The sequence below is a fragment of the Erpetoichthys calabaricus genome, chromosome 5 (genome assembly GCF_900747795.2).
Source record: "Erpetoichthys calabaricus chromosome 5, fErpCal1.3, whole genome shotgun sequence".
Taxonomy (NCBI): Eukaryota; Metazoa; Chordata; class Cladistia; order Polypteriformes; family Polypteridae; genus Erpetoichthys; species Erpetoichthys calabaricus.
Window position 1 is genome coordinate 11,242,711 of NC_041398.2, and position 27,199 is coordinate 11,269,909.

Genomic DNA, 27,199 nt, shown 5'->3' on the forward strand with positions numbered 1-27,199 from the left:
CCCCTTCCTATAATCACGCACGAGGACAGGCTCTCCTATATCAAACCGTCTATCCTTGGAGTGTGGTTGGCGGCGCTCTTGTTGAGCATCTTGTGACCTGTGCTACTACACCAGCAATATTGGGTTTCAGGAAATCCAGCCGTGATCGCAGCTTGCGTCCGAGGAACAACATAGCTGGTGTCTCCTTTGTTGTTGCATGAGGGGTATTGCGGTATGTTAAAAGAAATGTATCCAGGCGTTGTTGCACAAGTGCTGTGCCTCTAGAAGATTTTAAGGAATGTTTGAATATCTGCACGAAACGCTCAGCCAAGCCATTGGTGGCAGGATGGTACGGTGCTGAGCGGATATGTTTTACTCCGTTGGACTTCAAGAATGTACCAAACTCTTCAGAACAGAACTGAGGTCCGTTGTCGCTCACAAGGATGTGTGGAATGCCATATTGACTAAAAAGGCTCCTGAGCACTTGAATGGTCTTACAGGCTGTGGTGTTGTCCATAATATGTACCTCAGGCCACTTGGAATGTGCATCTATCACGATCAAGTACATATTTCCTTCAAATGGACCCGCAAAGTCCACATGTATCCTTTCCCAGGGACTAGTGGGCCACATCCAAGGGTGTAAAGGTGCTAGCCCGTGCTCTTTTTGCATACTCTGACAAGAGTGGCAGGATTTAGCTTGGAGCTCAATTTGAGAGTCGATGCCAGGCCACCATACATAACTGCGTGCCAAGCTTTTCATTCGCACTATACCTGGATGTGCTATATGGAGCTGTTTCAGAACCCGGGGGCGCAGTTTTGGTGGAACAATCACTCTCACACCCCACAGGAGGCATCCCAGTTTTATTGTGAGATCATGCCGGCGCAATAAGTAGGGTGCCATTTCTTCATCTGCATCCTTTGCAGCTGGAAAATGCCCAGTGGTGACCATTTCCACAACACGAGATAAAATAGGGTCAGACATGGTGTGCCGTCTGATCTCGGTGTCACTAACTGGTAGGGTGTCCAACTGAGATGTGTAAAATACGTCTACTGCGCTTAGTTTCTCTTCGTGAGCATGGGGGATTGGTAAGCGTGAAAGACCATCAGCATTGGCATGTAATGCTCCTTTCCGATATTGAATGGTGTAATCATGCGCAGACAGGAGGAGTGCCCAACGCTGCATTCGGGCGGCAGCCATTGAAGGCGTACTTTTTGATGGGCTCAAGATGGAGGTTAATGGGCGATGGTCCGTGAGCAGCGTGAACTTGTTACCATAGAGATACTGGTGGAACTTGCGTACTCCAAAGACTATCGCTAGCGCCTCCCTCTCGATCTGAGCATAATTTTGTTCCGCTTTACTAAGAGTTCGTGATGCATAGGCTATCGGTTTTTCTTTGCCATCAGGCATGACGTGTGAGAGCACAGCTCCGACCCCATAAGGTGAAGCGTCGTACGCAAGTCGAAGGGGCAGTTCTGGATGATAATGAGTCAATATGTCCTGCGATACTAGGAGTAATTTAGCTTCCTGGAAAGCGGACTCACAGGCTGATGTCCACTGCCATCGCTTTTCCTTATTTAGCAGTTCATTCAGTGGTTTCAAGATAGTGGACAGGTCAGGGATGAAGCGTCCATAGTAGTGTAACATTCCCAGAAAAGAACGCAATTGACTAACCTCCTGTGGTGCTGGGGCCCTCCACAATGGCAACGCACCTTTTCTGGCGATTTGTGAAGTCCTGCTGCATCAATTATGTGACCCAAATATTCCACAGACTCCTGGAAGAACAAGCACTTCTCTTGCTTGAGATGCAGGCCATACTCCTCTAGCCTACCCAGAACTGTATCCAAAGTTTTGAGGTGGGTCTGCTCATCAGGGCCACTCACAAGGATGTCATCCAGGTAACAGTGAGTATACGGCAATCCAAGAAGCACTTGGTCCATAGCCTTCTGAAATAAAGCGGGTGATGACGCTGCACCAAAGGGTAAGCGATTAAAACAGAATAGTCCTTTTTGCATTGAGATAGTCAGCAACTTCCTAGACTTCTCTTCCACCTCCATCTGTAGATAGGCATTTGACAAGTCTAATTTACTAAAGCGTTGACCACCTGCTAGCGAGGCAAAAAGGTCCTCAATGCGTGGAATCGGGTATTTATCCACACATAGAGCTGGGTTAAGTGTAACCTTGAAATCCCCACAAAGTCTAATTGTGCCATCCTTTTTGCTTACGGGCACCACGGGTGTGGCCCAGTCACTGTGCTCCACTGGTGAGATCACCCCAAGCGCAGTCAGGCGTTTTAATTTGGCCTCCACTCGAGGTCGAAGAGCATAAGGGACGTTCCGTGGTGGACAGAATTTGGGTGCACTGTTAGGTCTGAGAGTCCGTCTGGCCTTAATTCCTTTCATTGTGCCTAGCTTTTTAGAGAAAACAGCTGAGTGTCTCTTTAACACAGACTCCAAGTTTTCTTTTTTTCTTTGCTCAATGGCATGCACCATCTTTAAGTCTTTCCAGTTCAGTTTAATAACTCTCAGCCATTCTCTACCAAACAGTGGGGGTGCATCTACTTTCACTACATACAAAGGCAACTTAGCACATTGATTATTTAATTTGACCTTGTGGACGAAAAAGGCACACTGGAAAGCAGACAGATAATATTTTCTCAATTCACTTTATTTATTCATTCGGAGTCGCAGTAAGTAGAGATTCAAAAGAGCATAACTTATTGCCGCAAAGCTCAATTGAACCCTGATCAAAAGCCAGGAGGGGTTTTTTATACTTCAGCATCTCATGTTTAATAAGACAGAAAGAACATCCTTATCAAAACAGTAAAGTTAAACAATATGTCTGTTGAGCTAAGCATTATCTGTGTTTTGGAAGCTAAGCACAGGAGAGACGCCTTTGCATAAACTACATGTATTTTCTGCAGCCTTGTGACCTTGTCCCTGAAACATTCACTCTGAGAAAGGGAAAAACAAGAAACAGCTTACATTTTATTCATGTGGACACTATTTCTCCTGAACCCTGGAATAATATATTTTTGTTAGTTCATAAGCCAAAGCGTCTCTCACTGGCAAGTTACAAAATAGTTATTATAAAAATTCTAATTTACTAAACACACAAATACATGGTGCTGAGGAGAACATTCTTCTTCTACATTCCCCCCTTTTTGAACCAACAAAAATATGGGTGACATAGGAGTAACAAGGGAGAGAGTAGGAGAAGGGGAAGGAGTGGAAGGAAAGGAGGAAGAAATGGGAAGCATGCATTCTTCGTGTAACATATAAGCCTTGGCCACGGAGGCAGTGAAATACTGGGACACAATATATCTAATTAGGGGGACTATACAGCAGGCCACAAGCAACAGAATGATAAAAGCAATGGCCAGTGAAATAAAAACTGACCTGAGCCATCAGCCCCAGGGGCTAGAAATGCCAGAAGTGGTAGCTAATTTATTTGAAAGGGCAGTTAAACCTGGCAAAGCACGGTGATTGATCCATCGGCAGCCGTATTATTAGGGATGTAAGTGCAGCACGCATCACCAAACATAGCACATACACCCCCCTTTTCAGCAAGGAGCATATCTAATGCTAATCAATTTTGCCAGGTCATAAGAGATGTTCTATCAACCTGTTCATGTATCCCTTCAACAGCCTCTTTAGTAAAATTCAGGAAACGCTGTTGGTTGTAATATAAGTAATTAAGCCAATCTACATTTTTATTTATTGTAACTTGGGGGAAAATAGACTCAAATCCGGCAGCAACTTGATCTTGCGCTTGAAATTTATCAGGGACTCCACAAGGGACACCAATGGAATCAAAGTAAACGCCAGGGCCATGAAGAGAGAATGTGGAGGGGTCAGCAGAGCGGGGTCGATGACGTCGGCCAGAGCTGGATGACACGCGAGGAGAATTCAAAGGGAGGAGGCGGAATGGCATAACAAGTTGGGTTAATGCGCATGTGCCAGTCCAAACAGGGGGAAGAATATCAAGTAATTTTAATGTACTGCACATCCACCAAATATCAGCACGCGGAGTGGACTGTGTCAACAGGAAAAGTGATAATGTAGAATTAAATGAGGTGGAGTTAACCTGGAAAGTCTGGGAACAGAAGGAAGAAGGGATATGACCAACATTAGTACCTCGGAAGGGGGAACTATAATTACTGGAGAAGCAGGTATAATTGCCTTCATGAGACTGGAACATCGGGGGAGTCATATGAGGAGTGGGGGGGGAAAGAGGAGAGAAAGTGTAATGCAGTTAGAGTCTTTTGGTGTGGACGGAGAGGTAAAAAGGGCAAGGAGACAAGGAAGACCAACAGGGTAAATATTAGAAAGAGGGAAAGGGACGGTAGCCAAATGTGGCCCTGGCCGTAGCACAGGCGTAGCAATCAGATTGATTTACTTGCTTAGCCGAATATAATACCCACTGTAACCAACGATTCTGATCGCCATAGCCAGTTTCAATTGAAAAAGTGGATGAAAGGGTGGAAATATTCATAATCTTAACAGGAGAAAAGTCTGGACCAGAAGTTGGGGTGACAGGTGTGTGTGCAGGAGAATGAGAGGTGTTAGTAACAGGATTGTCAATCTTAATTAGAAATCTCCCTAAAGGGTCTGTTCCAGATACATATGCCCCTAATATATAGGTTCCTGAGTCATGTAAAGAGGAGTTCTTCAAAATGATGATCAAGGGGTTACAATGGTTGTCAACACATTTATGAGAAGCATGTCCTTTTATGATAGAAAATCGATTTTTCAAACCGTATTTTTGGGCCTCAAAAGGTTGAGAACCCCAGTTCTCAGTTCCAGTGTTAGCAAAAACCCATTGCCAGGTGTCACAGTTACTCCCCTAATAATACTTCGTAACAGTCATACACACGTATTTGTCAGACCAGGTCCACTGGGCTTGTCGACCAGTCCCACAGCTGATAATAGAGCAGAAATCAACCTGCACTGATGTGGTGATTCCTAACAGGAAAGTCAAGGTGACCAGGGCAGTAGACAAGGGAAAAGAAAGCATAGTAGCACAGCAATCAAGGGTGCCATCTCTTGCAATGTGAGGCATGAATCCAGGCAGGCAATCCTTCCATTTTCACTGCATGTGGTGTGGATAGAAGAACTTGGAATGGTCCTCTCCACCTCGGCTGATGCCAATGTTTCCTCCGAGTGTCATGGACGAGGATCCAAGTGCCTAAGGGAATCGGCGTGTCTTTAGATGGAAGATTAGTCCTCCAGGCCTGGTTAACCTGCTCGTGGACTTCTTTCAGAGAAGCTCGGAGACCTGTAAGACAAGAGAGAAGATCATTGTCCACAGTATGCAGGTTAACATTTCACATAACCATGCCCACAGGCATGGGTGTCCGGTCAGAATTTCAAACTGCGACAGTCCTAATTGCCGGTGTGTTCTTGCCCTCAATCTCATTAAGGCCAGAGGCAAAGCGTCCGGCCAGGATAAATTTGTGTGCTCACAGATTTTTGCTAATTTAGATTTTAGGGTGCCATTATCAGTTTGCAATTTCTGTGGTATGCCCCACCTAGGAATAATTTCTTTGATTAAAGCTTTGGCTACAGTTTTAGCATCAGCGTGTTTAGCAGGAAAAAGTTCTACCCATCGGGAGAACACATCAACAATTACTAGACAATAACGATAACCTTTAGACGGAGTTAGTTCAATGAAATCCATTTGGAGGTGTTCAAACGGACCCATTGGATTAGGTGTAACGGCGGGACTTACCTGGACTTACCTGGGTGCCCTTTCCTACATTAGACTTTTGACATAATGCACAGCATCTGCAGAACTGCTCTGCATATGTAGAAAAGCCTGCAGCTTCCCAGTGTTTTTCAACATCCTGAATCATGGCGTCCCTTCCAGCATGGTCTAGACCATGAGCGATTTTGCCATACCTGGGAAAGAAGCCTTTGGGAGGAAAGGTTTGTTAGTTTGCCTATGGGTCCAGACTCCATCAGAGAGGGACCCTTCTTTGGACTATTTTCTTTTTTCTCTGTCCGTGGCTGCACTCTGTAAAGAAACAAGTTGATTATCAGGTCCTGGTTATTTCTCTGTTGGAATAAAGAGATTGGTGTGTTATTTTATGCAGCCTGTTTAGCAAAGTGATCAGCTAATTCGTTTCCTTTGCTGACAGGATCTTGTTTTCCTATGTGAGCTTGACATTTAACGATCGCTAACTTTGATGGTTTAGTTATAGCTTCTAAGAGGGATTCAATCAGTTTTTGATGTTGGATCAGTTTGCCAGCGCTGGTCTTAAATCCTCTACTAAAATAGAACGAACGGTGTGAGGTACCTTTACTGTTAGGGGGCTCATGAGCACTTTGTTTGTCTGTATGTGGTTGCGTTAAAACTGCATTCATTAATCCCCCCTTTTTCGTCCACGAACACAGTGAATGGACGAGAATATAGTCAGTGAGAGTAATGCATTTTTATTATTATTTATTTATTGATTTATTTATTTTTTTTTTAATCACATAGAGCCTTGTCAGCCTGCTATACCACTGCATGCAGCCAGATCGCAGTGTTAGCTAGATTTTGTAAAGGCTGTGCTCCTCCTGAAAAACTTACAATCAAACAACTTCTCAGGCCGCAAGCTGGTACTACTTTTAAATAAGGAATTCATCCTACCATGGTGCCATACATGCTAGCCTCCAGATGATGGAAAAGTCCGAGGCGGAACCGGGTCAGCGACAACAAGGAAACACTAATTTCCGTGGCGACCCAAATGCCAACTGTAAACAAAAATAATCCATCTCGGGAAACACACAGCACAACTCCACAACAAGAAAACATTCCCACCAAAAGCTATGCAGCCACAGAGAAATATGCTGACTTAACCTGTTGTTTTGTGACCGGTCTTGGAAGGTTTTGAATGATGGTTAAAACGGGCCGCTAGAGAGAGCTCCTGTATCGCATGAAATGTCATGACCTAAATATTTAACGATAGCTTGAAGTAACTGCAGTTTTTTTTTTTTTTTTTTTTCTCAACACTTTTTTATGGCCATTTTCACCTAAAAAGAATAGCAATTTTCTGAGTATCATGTGCACTTGTTGTTTATTTTATTTTTCTTTTCTTTTTTATTATCTATATACTGTATCAATTTATTATCTTTTTCTGGCCAAAACCATAAACACAAGGGGCTTCAGTATATCCCTGAGGCATGACGGTCCAGGTCCATCGGCGGTTTTGAAAGGTAAAAGCAAACCAGGATTGAGAATCAGGGTGCACGGGAATGGAAAAGAAAGCGTTAGCAAGGTCAATAACAGAGAAGTACCGGTCGGACGGGGGCATCGTGGAAAGAATAGTGGAAGGATTAGGAACAATATGTGTTCTAGGAAAAAAAACGCAGAGTTAACTTTTCATAGGTCTGGAACAAAACGGCAGGACCCGTCAGCCTTTTTTACAGGAAAAAATGGGGGAGTTGACTGGAAAGTATGTAATTGGAATAATTGCTCCTCGCCTCACGAGATCAGAATGTACGGCGGCGATGCCAGCCTCTGCCTCTGGAGACAGAGGATCCTGGACACGGTACGGGCAGAAGGAAGATTTTGAGAAAATCACCAGTGGCTCAGTGTGCTATCCTTCCATAATCAATTTTTCCCTTGGGACCACAGTGCTAAGGAAACATGGGGAACCAAATCTCCTAAATAGAAAACGCTTTGTGAATATGTGAGGTGCACTGAAGCAACTGCTTTAGTAGACAACAAAAATACATGGAATGTGCAAAGTTTCAGGGCATGTGCTGGAGGAAAGAAAAGATTCTAACCAAGGTGTGTCCACTTCAGTAGGGAAATACTGGGCAGTACAAGGCAGGGTGTCCGGGACTTGAAAGTGAGGAAAATAGGCATGAGGGGAAAGAATGAAGGGCTTTCAAGAGGAAGGTGTGCGGAGAGATGTTCAGGGTCCAGGCTGTAAAAGAGGGCTTGGGGTGTGAAGTGTGGCACAGGAGCTTAGGAATGGAGCAGCAAAAATCCTTTGTCAGGTAAACAAAATTGAGACTGACAATTAAGTCATAAGATCCCATCCCAGCAGTTTCACAGGACACAAATGATTTAACAGAAAGCAACGAGTCAATAATGAAACTGTTAATGCTGAGCTGTAATTGCACAGGAACCTCCTTCAGCGCATGGCTCCTGTGTCCATTTCAAAGGCAGTTTCTTTGCCATTAAAGTCAATAAAAGATCAGTTTCAGCATGACGAGTAAGCAAAGGAAACTGGAAAAAAGTGGCTTGGGGTCCCTGATATTTCTTAGGACCAAGGAATGTCATTAGGCTCAGGGAGAGGGGGGTGACGGAGGCGCTTGTGTGGGCAGTTGCGTCTGAAATGTCCAAGTTCACCGCAGCCGTAACAGGCATATGACGCTGGCATCTGCTCCGAAGGGTTAGGCATCTGAGCAAAAGGATTATTAGGGTTTGATAAAAGGAACCCGCGTCCTCTTCCGTGCCCTCGCCCTCCAAAGAATTTTCCACGTCCTCTCCCCCTAGCCAGGTCAGTTCTTCCAGTATAGTAATTTATTTGTGCAGCCAAAAGTTTGGTCTGTGTCTCTGACTCTTTTAATTTAGTCTGACTGTCAGCATGCTCTGCATGACGCTTGTCTTCCTCGAACGTTGCGGTCTTCCAGCCTTTTGCAGGACGTGCAGACTTTGCTTTGAATGGCACTTCTCAGTCCCGAGATGAAAGGAGGCACTGCAGCATGAGTTCTATCGTTTGTATTGTCTAGCCCAGAGTGATTAGCCATCAGATCTTGCAATCGGTGAGCCGGCTGAAATTAGTGACCAGTTTGTGCCCTTTTTATATTTTTTCTGCCAGGGCTCCTTTTAAAGGCTCTCACTGGGTGAGGAAAGGACCTTCATTCCAACACCAAGGGACACCATTATGATCACCGTGATTTACAGTTGTCCATGTGGTGCTCAGTTGTCGACGGAGCACCTGTGTCCACTGTGCAGCATTTGTTTCATACATGTTATCCAGCTGCTGTAACAGCTCCACAAATTGCAGTCCACCGACTGCTCGTGCTCTGGGAGACTCTTTTAATTTCTGCCATTACAATCCAGTAGCATCTTGTGAATGATCTGAATTATCTTCCTCAGGGTCAAAATGTGAGGATGGGTCATAAAGATATTGTTCATTGTAAAAACCTGCTCCAGACGGTTCGTCTGTTAACAGGGGTGTTGTTGGAGAAGAGGGTGCAGGAGGTGGAAGCGGGGGAGTTTTGGTAAGGAGGGGGTGGACAGATTACGGGGTATAGGGGGTCTTTCTTTTCGGTCTGCTTTCTTTTACTTTCAGGCTTGGGCGCTGTCTCTATCTTCATTTTCTGCAACGCTAGCAATAATTCTTGCTTGTCTTTTTTGTGTTTTGACTTCAGCAGCCAGCAGGTTGTTACGCCTCTGCTTATTCCACTTCTTACATGCCTTTTAAAATCCAACCCAGTCTGCTTCTCTATTAACTGTTTAGGGGACCCGCTTTCAATCCCGACGGGTGTACTAGGAGCCTGGTGATTCTCAGAAAATAATCCTTCTAACATTAAGTTTTGAGGACCCTGGGGGGACCTGTTTGACTGGCGTGCCATTATAATTTCCCATAGTAAGCGGCAGGCCTTCAACAGAGAGCAACTCAATCCCCGATTATTTCTCGTCCCACTTGTCGTCCCCGGAATCAACCAGTCGACAAGTGGAAATCAACCTCCCCTCTTCCAAATTTCACACGTACTCTAACTGCCCCTTTCACCCCTATTCCTCTTCATATAGGAACGTGCCACTCGGTCCTTTCTACTCGAATTCTTAAGGGATGACTTACTAGCATTCACACTGTGCCGTCACTCTCTATGAATCCCTAAAACCCTTCTAGGTCGATACGGTATGATTCTCTATTCTTTCAGCATGCTTTTATTTTTTATTCTCTTTTATTATTATTTTCTTTTTTCTTTTCCCCGTATACTTCTATTTCTTCCAGCACACCAGTCAAACCAACGGGAATCCCCCGAATCTACTCACCGCGACTCCTTCTGCCTGCCTGGAAAAATCCCATCCAGTTGCTTTTCGTTTCGGTCAGGAGGAGGTCAGCGACTCCCCACGCAGGAAAACGCCCGAGGTTGGCCAGTCCTAACTTTTACCGGAGCTGGTCCTCGATCCGCGGAAATCGGTCCACTTGGACGAACCCGCCCAGGGAGTCGTCTGCCCGTCTCCTGCCCCACGTTGGGCGCCAAAAACTGTGGACGAAAAAGGCACACTGGAAAGCAGACAGATAATATTTTCTCAATTCACTTTATTTATTCATTCGGAGTCGCAGTAAGTAGAGATTCAAAAGAGCATAACTTATTGCCGCAAAGCTCAATTGAACCCTGATCAAAAGCCAGGAGGGGTTTTTTATACTTCAGCATCTCATGTTTAATAAGACAGAAAGAACATCCTTATCAAACCAGTAAAGTTAAACAATATGTCTGTTGAGCTAAGCATTATCTGTGTTTTGGAAGCTAAGCACAGGAGAGACGCCTTTGCATAAACTACATGTGCAGTTCTGCAGCCTTGTGACCTTGTCCCTGAAACATTCACTCTGAGAAAGGGAAAAACAAGAAACAGCTTACATTTTATTCATGTGGACACTATTTCTCCTGAACCCTGGAATAATATATTTTTGTTAGTTCATAAGCCAAAGCGTCTCTCACTGGCAAGTTACAAAATAGTTATTATAAAAATTCTAATTTACTAAACACACAAATACATGGTGCTGAGGAGAACATTCTTCTTCTACAACCTGCACTTTGATAACCCCTTCTGGTGCCAGTGGCTCCCCAGTGTATGTCTTTAGCATGATATCCGTGGGTTGCACAGCCACTTGGCTCAGTGTGCTTCTGTACTGCTCCCAAGGAATCAAGGACACTGCAGCTCCAGTATCCAATTCCATTTCCATTTTCTTCCCGTTTACTATAGTCAGCACGGAAATTCATGAATATTTGCCTTTTTGAGACAAAGAATACAGTCCTAACTCATTGTCAGTATCAGATTTATTTTCTTCACTCTCACTTTCATCTTTCTCGGCCTCAACCTGATGAATTCTCTTCTTATTAGTTTGCATCCTTCTCTTAATGGCATTATCCTTTCGAGTAAGATCTCCCTCTTTCCGTTTCTTTCCTCCGTTCTGATAGCTTTTGGTTTTGTTCCTACACATGTTCTTAGTGTGGCCTTTTTTTCCACACCGCTGGCAGTCACGGTCTTTATACCAACAATCCTCATCAGTATGATTCATTTTCCCGCAACGGCGGCATTTGTCACAGTTTTTAGAAAGCACCGCGTTCACTTTAAGGGAAGCATTTAACTGCTGCACGTCGCGCGCTGCCGTCTCCGCGGAAACTGCGTAATCCACAGCTTTCTGAAACGTGAGATCTTTCTCCGTCAACAGGCGCTTCTGAACAGTTTCACACTTTAGTCCACAAACAAACCTGTCTCGTAGTGCGTCTTCCGAATATGCACCAAACTCACAATGTTCTGAAAGACTTTTCAGCATCGCTATGTACTGTGCTATCGCTTCCCCTTCCCCCTGATTACGCTTGTGTAACCGATATCTTTCTGCTATCACAAGTGGTTTCGGGGCGAAATGGGCTTGTAAAAATTCCACAACACGGTGATACTCCATCTCTCCTGGCTTCGTAGGCGCTACCAAACTGCGTAGTAGTCCGTACGTTTTAGGTCCCATTACACTAAACAACACAGGCATTTTCTTTGCGGCCGTAATGTCATTAACCAGTTTGTAATGTTCAAAACGTTCAATATACGTCGGCCACTGCTCACCAGCGTCCTCGAAGGGATCCATCCGTCGGATTACTCCAGCCATGTCGTCGGCACCTTGCACTCCACGTTAGACTCAGCGGCGGAAAAGAGGCTCCTTTAAGTGTAAACCAGCTCACTAGTTAGCCAATACACAGCGCGGTCGCTTCTTTCGTTGACACAACTCGTCGCCAATTTATGTTATGTTGCGTGCTATTCATTTCACAAACACACACAGACACTGACTTTTTCCGTATAGCGGAGTATCCGACCACACACTTCTTTATTGCCTTAACAAAAAAAACTCTCTAGTATACACCACATATCCATTGCTTGGTGCCACCTACTGGTTACTATCGGCAATGTGAAACAGGTACTTTAATACAATACATAAAAATTTGGATATATCAGTGTTTCTCAACGTTTCTCCATGTGTGCCCCATCTTTTCATATTAGTTTTTGTGGCAACACCCCCCCCCCCCCTAAAGTTTTATGCACATTTTCAGATTTCTGATTATACTGAGATCCACCCAACAACACTACATTTTAATTTGGCAATGCACTGTTGGCAGAAGTGCTCAAGTCTCGATCACATTGGGGCATCGATAATATGTTTTCATCGTCAAAATAAACAGTCACACATGTGACACATTTCAAATTAAAACCCATGTGATAAAATATACGAAAAATTCAAACATTCCTTTAGTTTTCATTAAATTTAATGTTTTTGTTTAGTAATTTTAATAATTCCACAATTTAAATTATTCCATTCTATAATAATACAAGTCAAATTACAAATATTATAAACACTCCTAAGAATACAATCACGTCTTATTTCTAAACAATAAGTGACATATTAGCGATTCCAGAAGTGCCCTCTAACAGTTAGAGAGAGGACTGCACTTGAATTCTGATGTCTGCTGACAAACTGTACAGACAAACTTTCCCTTTGGTTTCTTCACAAGTCACTTCCATGTTCCTCTGACTGATTCTCTATGCCTGCCTGTCCTCAGACTGATGATGGCTGAACCCCAGCTGTGTGGATTACAGGATGAGTTCACCTGCTCGGTGTGTCTGGACACCCTGACTGACCCCGTCGCCATCCCCTATGATCACAGTTTCTGTCTGATGTGCCTCACTGACTGCTGGGATCAGAGCCAAGAGAGCAGCTGTCCTCAATGCAGAGAGAACTTCACCACGAGGCCTGCTCTGCAAAGAAATAATCTGCTGAATGAAGTCATCAAGAAATTAAAGAAGACGACACTCATTCCTCCTCCTCCTCAGAATTATATCGGCCCTTGAGACGTGGAGTGTGACTTCTGTACTGGTAAGAAGTTCAGAGCGGTGAAGTCCTGTCTCACCTGCATGGCCTCCTACTGTCAGACTCACCTGCAACCTCACTATGAAGGAGATGCCTGGAAGGCACACAAGGTGACTGATCCTGATAGAAATCTGAAGAAGAAACTCTGTGAGAAACATCAGAAAGTCTGGAGATCTATTGTAATACTGATGATTCCTGTATCTGCATGATGTGTGTGGTGACTGGACATTATGGGCATGAAACGGTCAAGCTGGAGGTATAGAGTGTAGAAAAGCAGGTGAGTGGAGTTTAGTGTTTAATGAAATATTTTTGAACAACTTTGGGTTAAGGAATTTCTGTCAGCTTATTTTGCAGCTTCAAGTGATGATCCGAGGAAAAGAAAATCCACTTGTATGACGACATCACAGCGAGTCTGTGGTCTGCTTGGATTCTTCCTGCAATGCATTGTTGTGTGACTAGGATCTGTGTGTGTGTGTGTTTGTGTGTATGTGTGTGTGTGTGTGTATGTGTGTGTGTGTGTATTTGTGTGTGTGTGTGTGTGTGTGTGTATGTCTGTGTGTGTGTGTGTGTGTGTGTACACACACACAGTATGTATAGAAATGAATCACCCCTTCGAAATATTCCCATTTTGTTTTGCTTTACAGCCTTAAATGAAAACACACAAACTAATATTTTTTCCAGCTTTACTTACTCAATGCAATCTGTAACGTCCAAGTGAAAGATATCACAGCTACAGTTACTCATATGTGAGTGTGACTATAGCTTGAATCAAATTTGAGGATACCTACTTCCGTCTGTCACATTCTGCAGTTTGCTCCACTCTGCATGTCTTACAATTTGCAGAATCAAATGTTATTTAAAATATGGACCCAAAATGACATGCATGTTATTGTGACAAGTCAGTTACACAACTTATCTGGGTTTGTTATTTATAAAACTCAATAAAAGTATAAGCCTGGGTGCGATTTAAAGCATTTGTACATATCAAGGTCTTTTACAGTATACAACACTCCTCTAGACTGAAGCAAATAGGTTGTCTCAGTGTAGCACTATATAGCATCAAAATCAGAACTAAAATCAGACAAAGGTTGTCACACAATATCTTTCTATTTTCTTTAGTAAATTACACATTTAAGAAGGTTGTATTAGTCAGCAAGCAAGTTTTTTATTAGAGGCTATGTACCAGCAGTGATGTTACTGGGGCTGTTTTTGGAATGAAAGTTCTTGTGACGCCAAACAGATTTGAGAGGGAGAGTCTGCAAAGGTGTCCATTAGTTGTTAGAAATGGTGAAGCTTCCTGGAGTACAAAAAGTTTGTAAGAGGAGGTGTTTATGAGAGAGAGAAATGAAAGAGAAAGATAAGTGATAATGATGATGGTGATGCACTTAAATAGCGGCACTTACTGACCTACTCCTCTGATTAAATGGCCTGGTATGTGGCTGCTGGTGAGCCTTGGAAAGGCACTAACTTGGATCAGCTTACAGAGTTAGGGGATAATGAATTCAGATGGTGTGAAGCAGAGCCAGTGATGTTAATATGCATATAGTGGACGGAGCAAGGAAAATGTTGTTGGAACGATGAGGAAGGAGCCATGTAAAATGAGAGCAATGGATTTGGAGATGGCTTCCAGTAAAGATCACATACGATAGTGATGAAGAGATCCTTTGTTTCACAATGCATTAGGATACCGACACCAGTGACGGTAAAATGTTGGTCAAATAATGTCATTAAAAATCAGAAAGTTAAGATCTACGAATATATATCAAATGGCATTATTAAAAGTTATCTTAAAATTAACATCAAGCACAAATGCAATTGGCTACTCTTATATTTCCAAGTTTTGTTTAATGTGCAGACTGCTAAATCGTATTGAATGTAAATAATCTACTATGATTCATGATGATAACTACTCCAAAACAGCGAGATGTGCAAGTTGACACACTTTGATTTAATCAATGGGTCACTTAAAGTTCTGCAGGGTTAAAGGGGCCGCCTCAGCCACCCAGTAACAGTCTAGTGGCACCAGGCACAAAGGAAATTTCACAGATTCCAAAACTTTTTTTCTTGATAAGAAATTCCATTGAGCAAATCTTTGAAAATATTTTGCAGACTAAGTTGGATTTGATTTAACCATATTAATAACATGTTACATTTTTTCGTTGCATTTACTGCTTATTTAATTTTGTCACCACGGTTCCATCTGGTGGAGGATTGTGCTGTGCTTCAGCTGCCCTTAATGCAGAGACACCACTGGCTGTTACAGTACCTTTTAGCTATTGCTCTTCTCTGACTGGCATAATTTTTCCATCATCTAAAATTCATAATTTTGCAAAAACACAACACAGAAAAGGTATTGATTGTCCTATTAGTAATTTGCATTTTGTTTCAATGTTAGACAATTTATTTGCATCCTATGGAAGATTTTATACAAATCCCTATTTGGGAACATTGCCATTTGACTTCTTGTCTGTGTAGCTCTTTTTTCCCCCCTCATACGCTTATTAATTAGAAACTTCTTCCCCTTAAAGCTAATGGGTTATTGCAAGACAATATGCTATCCAATGTTATATGCCTCTATAAATTCATGCTATACATCTGTTAAACATTAAAGGTGTGAAACTGCAGAGTTGTGAGGTACATTCAGCCTCCTTGTTTTGATGCTGTACGTTCAGCAATTTCATGCCTTATCCCAATTTATCTTCTAGACAAGCCAAACTACTTTCTGGTTATGGCCACTGTGTTTAGGAGGACACGTCTTAAATGAGATGTTGCACTCTCTCTGGTGTTTCTGAATTCATGTGCCCCACCAGATGTTGGGTAAAATATGTACTTGTAATGAGCATTCCTTGCTCATTTAACTTATTAATAAAAAGTTCATAACAACTCTATTTTGTCATCTTAAGCATTTTTTTCCCAAAATTTCAATTATCTGCTCAATGTAATTTCTTACCTAGAAAAATATTGCTTTCTGTAGCATGTAAAATTTGTCTTCATTCAAGGTGCTTCAAGCCTGTTTCTGGCTCATGGCCTCTGCATTGCTGCAGGTTTTCTAGTCATTGTAATATGGAAAGAAAGAAAGCTGATGTCTGTCAGGAATACATGTTTTTACAAGACCTTCCATTGATCAGAATTGGGCTAAGAAGGACTGTCCAAGGACTGTATGAAAATATCCACCAAGGAAGCCTCACATGTGCTCCTTCCACTTCACAGAAAAGGAGCCAGCATTAGGAGTCCCCTGTTTCAAACCTGTCCCTAGTGTTAGTAGTAAAGTATTATTACAAATGTTTGCTAGTCTTGAGCTCCCAGCATGCTCCTGGCTACACAGTGGTTAGTGCTGCAATCGGATGCACCAGAGTCTTGTGTTTGAGTCTTGCAGAGTGTGTAGACTGCGTGTCATGTCTTTGTGAATGGTCTTTTATTCATCTCAAAACCATTCAATTCTCAACTTGAGCGAACACTTAAACTTTTGTTTATTATGCGCCTAAATTGAAACAGAATATCACAACCATCTCCTGCCCATTGAAAAATATTGCTAAGTTTTACTTAAGGTTAAAATCTATATTGCTGTATTTTGTCAGATAACTTTGGTTAACATTACAATGATCAGATGCCACTCGAAACAGACCAGGCACCAGCATCCCTTTATTTTTGACACTAACATTGTGTGAACTTGCATGTTTCGTTAATCATTAGCTAGAAAGTAAAAGATGATTAGTTAACATAAGTTAATATTAATGCTGAAGTAGCCAGTGTCCCAAAAGAAATTCTAATATGAGCCCCACCAAATGTTTTCATGTCACAAAACGCCTCTGATCCTTCTTGTAATTTTGTTATACTTCCTGGGTACCATCCTGCAGCTCTGATATTTACTTCTGTTGCAGGGTTACAGGGTCGGATCCTTGATCAGCGGTATGGGATACAAGGTAGAAATATTAATTTCGGGGCACATTAACATGCTGGTAACTACCATCACTCATATGGGGCAGGTTAGAGTTAGCCTGAAATGCACAAAATATAGGATAACAGCCAAAAAGTGGAGTACCCTAAGAATAAAAAACACATTTATGGTCAGGCTCTGTTTACTGTTAAATATTATGAATAAAACATTAAAATAAATCACAGCATGGCAACAGTAAACACTTTTTTCTTACAATTCTGAAAATATTTAAAAGTATTATCTTGTTCATGTTCTTAAGGCAATTTTAAATCTGTTTAACACATCAATACATTTGTTCTAGAAATACTTTAGTTGGTTACAGTTATTGTCATTAAATGAACATAATCAAGTTATAATATCAATGTAGGTCACACTAAGTTAATAATCTTTTTTTAACTTGTTTTTGCTTGTAAAGCATCCTTGCATTTACCAACCTGGCTTAATCCTATTCAAATCCTATGCCAGTTCCAAAGCCCAGGGCACGACACATGTAGAAGAATATATTATGACGAATCTTACTGACCATTTTATTTGCATTTGACATATGCCAAAAGCAACTCGACTTGTTTTTCACCTAATTAATCTTCACCTCCAGGTGATGCTGACCAAGAACCTGGATGTTCAAAAGGGCCTTGTGAATGGAGCACGTGGTGTTGTGGTTGGTTTGGACACTGAAAACAAAGGTACTCTTCAGTTGTTGATTGTTTAACTAATTGTACTTGATGACAGGACTCATTTGTGTAACTAGATACTAACTTGGGAAGCTTTGAGTTCCATCAAAAATGTACATCATCTAGAAACACTGTGCCTCTCAGGCCTTGCTTTCTTATTCTTATTCTAGTATTTGAGTCATAAAAAGCTAATACTCCAAAAGACTTTATTTTCTCCAGAGTGATAAATACACAGACATTATGTAAACCGTGAACTTTCCAAGAAACTTGTGGCTCTAAATCAAATCAGAATTCATTGGAGGAGGAGTGTAAGTGTCATATTAGTAACCTTTTTTCATTGTGTTGTGCAGGTTTTCCAAAGGTACGGTTTGTTTGTGGAGTGATGGAGACCATGAAAATAGAGAGATGGATATTCAAAGCAAGCAGTGGGATCTATCTTAGCAGGCAGCAGCTACCACTTAAGCTGGCTTGGGCCATTTCAATTCACAAGAGTCAGGTGAGAGAATATCTGACCAAGGAGTTGATAGTTTGGAAGTATTGATTGAAATCGATTAAAGCACATCTTGACATCTGTAATAGTGTCCGCATTATTATTTTTAAAAGTTTGGGTAACCATGGAGTAAAGTTCATTTTTGAGGATTCTCAAAAGTACGATGATTCCTTACATTTCTTTTAAAATCAGCTAGTGATGCCTAGGCTCAAACAGATTGTGAAAAACTGTTCCATAAACGTGGACAAGTGACAAGCAGGGTCGGTGATTGTATACAGCTTAGTCTGAGAATTCTATAATAGTATTCCTTTCTTCCTTCTGCTAAAAGCAAGGGGAAAATTATAGATTGAATATATTGAGATGGTTTTATCCATTTCCTTTTGTTGTTGCACACTGGAGACATTAATGACTAGGACAATCATTTTTTTAAGTTTTATTTGTAAATTGTTCCATCAAATCCTTCAAAACATCTATTGTGTGAAGAATTTCATCAAGATAAGGCATTTTGTTTGGTACACCTATTCAAACTTGCACTTTTACAGTGAAACTAGTGACCAAAGGCAGGTTCAAAATGTAATTTTTGCACACATAAATGGGTAGACCTCTCCACTAATTGCCACCCAGGGATTCAGAAATTCTGTACAGATAGAAAGTAGTTTCTTATTCCATGGACAGCTGCCAATACACAAAAGCTCAAGGCATAGTTAGTCTGAAAGCATTTTTTCTTCTGTCATACTAGACTTTCCTTTTCTTGTTGTCATGCTATACTTAACTCCTGTCTAACATGAGCACTGTGTGCTCAAAGTAGAGAGGCCAACTAAAGCCCAAAACTGAGCAGTGGAGTTATTGGATCATGGATCTTCATACCACAAACTAAGCCAGAACTGAGAGAGTCTCTTCTGAAGCTCTGTGCAGCTGAGGGCTTCTCTTCTCTCTTTTTGGCTACAGAACTCAAAGCCAAGGTGTCCAGACCATGCGCGTGCATGAATGGATAAGCACAATTACTATAATTATTAACTGAATACTTTGATTGGTCATGGTATTTAGTAGAAGCTGTTAATTATATAGAGACTGTCATTCACAACAGTATTTTAATGTTTCTGGTATCCTGTTTTGTTTGAAGTTTCTCTATTAGTATGTAAAGATATTTTTATATCATATATTCTTCTATCTCCCAGTTCGTGCTTAAGTGAAAAAATTTTTTTATTAATTTTTAGCAGCATCCAGTTATCCAGTTTGGGGTGGGGGTAGAATTTTATCCTAGCAGCAAAGTGCAAGACAGCAAATGGTTGAAATAGTAGCAGTCCATTACTGGATAAAATGGATGGATTATATGCTTCAGATGCATATTTTATAAAAAGAAAACAGTAATAAAATTTGAGTTGTGTATTTAGAGATGAAAATCCATAAATCCTGAAGGTCTTTGTTTATAAATCGCAAGAGTTTAAGCATATATTAGTCGCATGGGTTAAATGTGGAACTGAAGTGACTATTTAGTTAAGTATGCAAGTCTATTACAATGAGAATCTGATTTGCTCATAACTTACATTTACTATTGTTGTGATGTGAGATTTTACATATAACTTGATAAATATTTAGTTTGTCTTTATTTGTAATTTAGGCAAATCAATGTAATTTAGTGTTACTTTGGTGAGAGGCGTTCGTGTTTGCCCCCCCTTTACGACTGAGTCTCTTTTGAATTTTACGACAGAGTTTGGGGAAGGGGTGCTAGACACGGGTGTTTCTCTGCTAGAGTCTTTCAACCCCCCCACAAGGAAGCCAGGTTGCCTAACTGGCAAACTTTAGCTAAACAAATGGTTTTGGGAGATGGCAGGTGTTAAGATGTTCTACTTCCCCGTTGGTCTGAGGTACGCTTGTTTGGAATTGGCTTGTCTCAGAGGCCTTTAAGTACTATGATGCTCTATTGGCTGTAGGGGTTGGACAGAACATCTATAAAGTTACTCGCTTAACCTCACACTATCTCTCTTACTAACATCTGAAAGAACCATCTCTTACTAACCTCTGATGATGAAGACAACACAATGAAGAGCACAGCTTAGCAGCCATATTGGAACAGGCATGCGGCCTGCTCTGAAGAAAGCTGAGCACCAATGATGCCTTAACTAGAGACATTTTAAATAACTACAAGTCTGTGCGCCACCTGAAACTACACGTCACCATTTAATCAGGTTGTATGATTGCCAATATTCAAATTGTTATTATTTATGAATATTACCAATAATACATTATTTTATGTGTAACTTAATTCCTGCTTGTCTTTTTACTACACCTAAATGCCTATAGATATAGAAGGGAAGGTGGGGATAAGTTATATACAATAATACCTTATAAACAGTGGTAAGTCTGTGAGATTAGGCATTTTGACAAAGGCTACTTATTAATAATACAATAGGGGAAAGTAGAGCAACATATTACTCTACCAAGACAAAACAACTATATATCCTTTATTTAAAATTATTATAATATCTACTGCCTACACTGTATACAGGTAGTTCAACTTGAATTACTTTAAAAGCTCATAATTAAATGGTCTTAAACTTTTTTGCAATGATCATTACTTGTGCAATCCAGTCCAATCTTTTACCTCGGTGAGAGTTTTACTCTAAAATGATACTTTTTTTTTTTCTTTCTACCTTATTGCAAATGTTTTATGTTTTAGCATTAGATTGTATTTTGTATTGATTTTACAACTGTGTAGATTTTTAAAGGGTGAGGTATATCAATGAAATCTTAATCAGTTTTTACATACCCCACAGATCTATATAAGAAGGAACTAAAAAAGTAGCTTTCCTCTTGACATCAGGGATCATGTAAACAGTTTAATTCTTGAGAACCCCAAAAAGGATTACTTCTAAATGCTTCCTAAGATCCATACAGAAGGGAACCCAGGAAGGCCTATAATCTCAGGAATTGGTTCACTTGCAGAAAATGTTTCAGAATGAGTGGAGCACATCCTTAAACCCCACGGCCACAATACAACCAGCTACATCCAAGTCACCACTGATTTCTTAAAAAACAAAAACTGCTCTAGGCGCCTTACCTGAGGGAACCTTACTGGCCACAACAGATGTAGAGGCACTTTACACATATTCCCTATGATGATGACATATGGCCATGTGAAACATATCTAAAACAACATGACTTACCCAGGGAGTCAGTTACACAAATAATAAAATTCACTCTGACACACAATTTATTCCAATTTGGATTGGACATCTACTTGCAACAAATGGGGACTGCAGTGGTTTGTCAGTTCCTATCTCCCTACATGAACCTATTTATGGCAAACTCGGAGGAGGATTTTATGTCAACATGCATTTTAACACTAATATTGTTTCTCTGTTACATAGATGACATCTTTATAATCTGGACTGCGATTGAGAAGGTCCTCCTCCATTTTCAAAACAAATATAATTCTTTTCACCCCAACATAAAGCTGAAGCTAAATTACTCAAACAGAAGTCCGCTTCCTTGACACCACCATTGTCACCTGAAAGATAATACCCTGGTGACATCCATTTTTCACAAACTAACAGCCAGAAGGACATACATGAGAAGTGATAGCTTCCACCCCAAACATATAAGGTGCTCCATCTTTTTCAGCCAAGCAATACGTTACAATCATATTTGTTCAGACCCAACCTACCAGGATAACAATTGGAGTACCTTAGACAAGATTTCATTAGACAAGGATATACTCCCAAAACAACAGACACTCAAATAAGAGTAGTTACTGCCATACCCCCTTCTTGTTGCCTATAACTCACATTTTGAAGTAATTTGCAAAATTATAAAAACTTTAACCAATACCACATAATGACAGGATGAGAGTTGTATTCTCACAACTTCTCCTTCTGGCATACAGACAACCACCAAACCTTCAGCAACTCATTGTCTGAAGCTCTCCGAGTGAACCAACAGAAAATGGTACATCACCCTGCCGACAGAAAAGTTATTATTATTATTATTATTATTATTATTATTATGCTTACCTTTACAATACAGACTATGTAATTATACCATACTGCCGATTACATAAAGGGATCATTTTTTTGCAGATCATCTAATGTGGTAAACCTAATTCTGGGTATGAAATGTGTAACACTGCACTCTATGTCCTCACAGGTGGCGCAGTGGTAGTGCTGCTGCTTTGCAGTAAGGAGACTGTGGAAGAGTGTGGGTTCGCTTCCCAGTTCCTCCTGTGTGGATAACGCTTTGAGTACTGAGAAAAGCGCTATATAAATGTAATGAATTATTTTATTATTATTATTATATGGAAGAAACTGGACAAAAACTCTTCCAAATGATGAGGGTTCCACATTAATCATGACAATAGAGATGTTCCTGTAGGAGTAGACTTCAACAACAATGGACACAGTGAGAAGGATTTTAAAGTTCAGTTGTTATTGGCCAGCATCAAGACACAGCAGGTGAGAAAGGAATGGGAAGTTAAACTGATGTGAAAATTTAACACATTACAACAATAGAGACAAAAGTTTTATGACCAAATATGAGGACTATTTACATCTCTCTGATTGATCCAGACAATTTGACTACAGACCAGTATTGTCATCAAAACTCATCAAAAACTTCAAAAGACTTTATTGGACAGTTTTTTCTTATCAAAAGATCTTAACTATACATTGTTCTCCTCTCCATCTAAATGAATTTTAAGCTGGAGATGTCTATTTTTTTACATTGAAAATGACCCACCTAAAGGTTTTCAAATTCTGTCTCTGTCCTAGTGTCTATATAAACACAGGGAACTACAGTTTCTGTATTACAAGTTGCCTGAAGAAGCTGCCTAAGCTGCCTCAAAAGATTATATATTGTAATCTGTTCAGTTAGCCAATAAAAGGTACTATATGAAATCCTGAAAGTGTATAGATGAGATAGATAGATAGATAGATAGATAGATAGATAGATAGATAGATAGATAGATAGATAGATAGATAGATAGATAGACAGATAGATAGATAGACAGATAGATAGATAGATAGATAGATAGATAGATAGATAGATAGATAGATAGATAGATAGATAGATAGATAGATAGATACTTTTTTAATTCCAAGGGGAAATTCCCATACTCCAGTAGCAGACTGATAATAACAACATTAAATTAAAGAGTGATAACAATGCAGGTATAACAGACAATATCTTTGTATAATGTTAACGTTTACCCCCCAAGGTGGAATTGAAGAGTCGCATAGTGTGGTGGAGGAACGATCTCCTCAGTCTGTCAGTGGAGCAGGACGGTGACAGCAGTCTGTTGCTGAAACTGCTCCTCTGTCTGGAGATGATCCTGTTCAGTGGATGCAGTGGATTCTCCATGATTGACAGGAGTCTGCTCAGCGCCCATCGCTCTGCCACAGATGTTAAACTGTCCAGCTCAATGCCTACAATAGAGCCTGCCTTCCTCACCAGTTTGTCCAGGCGTGAGGCGTCCTTCTTCTTAATGCTGCCTCCCCAGCACACCATTGCGTAGAAGAGGGCACTCACCACAACTGTCTGATAGAACATCTGCAGCATCTTATTGCAGATGTTGAAGGACGCCAGCCTTCTAATGAAGTATAGTCGTCTCTGTCCTTTCTTACACAGAGCATCAGTATTGGCAGTCCAGTCCAGTTTATCATCCAGCTGCACTCCCAGGTATTTATAGGTCTGCACCATCTGCACACAGTCACCTCAGATGATCACGGGGTCCATGAGGGGCCTGGTCCTCCTAAAATCCACCACCAGCTCCTTGGTTTTGCTGGTGTTCAGGTGTAGGTGGTTTGAGTCGCACCATTTAACAAAGTCCTTGATGAGGTCCCTATACTCCTCCTCTTGCCCACTGCTGATGCAGCCCACAATAGCAGTGTCGTCAGTGAACTTTTGCACATGGCAGGACTCCGAGTTGTATTGGAAGTCTAATGTATATAGGCTGAACAGGACCGGAGAAAGTCTAGTCCCCTGCGGCGCTCCTGTGCTGCTGACCACAATGTCAGACCTGCAGTTCCCGAGACGCACAGACTGAGGTTTAGTTAAATATCATAGCATAAAATGATACTCGTTAGCTAGTGATAAGCAGCATTTCATTTTATCCTTCTAAATAAAGGATTTGTCAGGTTTCAGAGTTGAATGTGTCCCTGAAGCTACTTAAGAAACCAGAATACTGTTGTAGTAGTCAGACAGTCCTTTATACATAGTCCCAATGTTTTGAAGGAGGAAATGAAATTCTAGGTAAACCGCTATTGATACAAATGAGTGGTGTGCTTTTTCATCTTGTAAACTCCTCTGTATGGTTTACTTCACTCAGGGAATGTCTCTGGATTGTGTGCAGATTTCATTTTCTCGTGTATTTGAGAGTGGCCAAGCTTATGTAGCACTGTCTCAAGCTTGCAGTTTGGAAGGGCTTTGAGTCATGGATTTTGATCCTAAAGCAGTCCGTGCAAATCCAGAAGTATTACAGTTTTATGGCAAACTCCGAAAAGAGTGTCTTCTTACACAGGTATGGGAAAGCAATATAAAAAAAAATTGAGTGCTTATGTCTCTTTGGGTTCTGAAGATAATATCACATTAAATGCTGCAAATACACCTATTTTCCCATTTCATTTCTTTATTTTATTTAGACCTCAATGGATATTTACGCAAAACAATCAAGCAAGGGAAATAAACCTTGGCCCTGATTAATGCTGCAAGGAATCATTTTTCATTGTTTACACTATGTGTAATGCTGCACAAATTACTTGTTCATGTAACAAATTTTAATAAACTTTTTTTATGTTTTTAGTAAGTGTGCTTTTGTGGATTTTGTTTACACAATGGCTTCATATACATGTGAACAATGCAGTGTCCAAAAAGACTACCAACAAATGCATATCATGGTATATAACTTTTACAAAATCATCTAAGCTTGATGTTTTGTTTTTAGGAAGAAATATGTAATGCAATAAAAATTATACAATACTCCGATTTTTAAAATTAGTTTACTTGGATGTTAGATACGCCCCCACATAATCAAAGTTTCAGCAGCTGGAAAAATTAAATGAACAGCAGGGATAGTGATGTAGGATTAATGATTCTAATTTACCAAACAAGTTATTGATGTGACAGTACACCTGGGCAAGGAAGTTTGTGTGTACGCACGTGTGTGTGTGTGTGTGTGTGTGTGTGTGTGTGCGTGTGTGTGTGTGTGGGTGTGTGTGTTAATCATAGGGTGCGAGAGGAGACCGGCCTACAGAACAGACTTGGTTAAGTCTCCCAAATCCTGTGATAATACGGCTTGTATAAATGAGAATACGTAGACAACCTGTGAAGGAGCTGAGAGCGGCGAGCGCCTTGTCTGTGTTACGTGTCTGTCTGTTAGTCTCACAGAGATATCTGTCCATCTGTCTCATCAGTAGTATTAAGGCAGGGTGCTTCTGTCAAAATGTCCGTCAAAAATGATTCATGACTTGATCGCCCCTCCCTCTTTCCTCTGATTGGTGGATTTAAAGGTGTGCCCCGCCCCATTCCTCTGATTGGTCTGTTTAAATGATGTGTCTGGCCCCTGTCCTGTGATTGTTGAATTCCAACCTGTCCCCTCCATAACCCCGCCCAGACCCCCCTTTAATCCCACCCCATCCACCAGATTGCTCAGGGTTTGTGTCAAGAGGAGTTTGATGGATGCTGCCTCTCCATTGCCCCCCTGGTCTGTCAACACCTGTTTGTTGGCTGGCACCCCCCCTCCCTGCCCCTTCTCCTGAGACCCGTTATATCAAAAGAACGACCTTGACATGAACCCAAGGCCTGATCGACATGTCCAGAGATGTTCCTGCTCATACCCAGCCAGCCAGGTCTCCCTTATAGCCGCTCCGGCATATCCTCTCAACGGTGCTGGAGCATGTCTGTGTATCTATCTATTATTTTAATATTATCATGAGATTGAAATATCTATCTATCTAACCTTTGCTTTATAATTTGTAAAAAAGGAAAACCTGTTCTATCTAAACTGATTTTAATTGTTGTTTGTAAGCCGCAGTTTGAGTGAAACAGCCTTCACCATCTCACAGAAAGCCATCTGACAGAAGGGCACGCTGACAGCCGCTGTGTGTTGATGGCTCAGTGTGTAGAGAGAGAACAACACGTTACTGCTGCTTAAAGATGGCAAGTCCTGCGTGTGCACCAGCTGTGTGCCGAACCCTCCTTCACTGAGATAAGCTTTTCTTTTGCTGATACGCATAATTGGATATGACAGAAGAACAGGTTCACACATACCGGTCTTTAACAGAAGTTCATATCTTCCTATTGTAAATGTAAAGCGGTATTAAAATGGGTCAAAGGGGCACACATTTGATAAAAGAAATCACTCTCCTTATTATAAAACTGCTTTCAAAAACTAGCGCTCTTTATGGTGTATAAATAAGAGTTCAGGCCAGTCCATTACACAGCTTGCCATTAATACTGAAAGAGGACTCCGAATCTCATTGAAAGACAAAACGGTGCGTCTCCAATATCTTATTAGAATAATGTTTTCTATTTATTTATTTGTTTTGAAAAGGACTAAATAAAATATAATTATTGTTAATACAGTCTATTCTCCTGATAGACCCTGCAGTCAAGATCACGGTACGGCATATTATTGACTTTTATACGCATCAAACGAGTACGTATTTAAAAAACGTATTGCTGAATCCTTATACCTGTAATCCTTAGGTCAATATTTCCAAGTTGATTCTCTGATCTATTACACGGAAAACAGTAAGTCAATTTTTAAAAAACTGATATCTGTTTAAAAGAAGAGGGGCTAAGGATTTAAAATCCAAAATGACTTTGATCATAGGTTACCGTAAATTATTATAATCAGTACCATCTCTCTGTGTGTAGGCGCTTGAGCGAGCTTATGTGTGTATAATATAAGTTGTAGTATTTAATATTAACTTCTATCTATCTATCTATCTATCTATCTATCTATCTATCTATCTATCTATCTATCTATCTATCTATCTATCTATCTATCTATCTATCTATCTATCTATCTATCTATCTA

The 27,199-nt window shown here is 40.9% G+C and overlaps 4 protein-coding genes across 13 annotated transcripts in view; 1 reads left to right on the plus strand and 3 right to left on the minus strand.

Annotated features, from left to right (window-relative positions):
* Window positions 1-27,199, minus strand: part of LOC114643681 (tripartite motif-containing protein 16-like) — a 488,218-nt gene that overhangs the window by 207,354 nt on the left and 253,665 nt on the right. The gene's annotated exons all lie outside the window — the stretch shown is intronic.
* The window catches only part of LOC114643677 (E3 ubiquitin/ISG15 ligase TRIM25-like), a 110,521-nt gene that overhangs the window by 24,698 nt on the left and 58,624 nt on the right, over window positions 1-27,199 (minus strand). The gene's annotated exons all lie outside the window — the stretch shown is intronic.
* LOC127527815 (uncharacterized protein K02A2.6-like) lies at window positions 50-1,574 on the minus strand. Its single transcript, XM_051927701.1, has one exon. The coding sequence runs from the start codon at window positions 1,385-1,387 to the stop codon at window positions 50-52; it is 1,338 nt and encodes a 445-aa protein (XP_051783661.1). The 5' UTR covers window positions 1,388-1,574.
* LOC127527855 (ATP-dependent DNA helicase PIF1-like) lies at window positions 17,602-24,618 on the plus strand. Its single transcript, XM_051928003.1, has 3 exons — window positions 17,602-17,687; window positions 18,026-18,171; window positions 24,488-24,618. Exons 1-3 carry the CDS (start codon window positions 17,603-17,605, stop codon window positions 24,587-24,589), a joined length of 333 nt encoding a protein of 110 aa, XP_051783963.1. The 5' UTR covers window position 17,602; the 3' UTR covers window positions 24,590-24,618.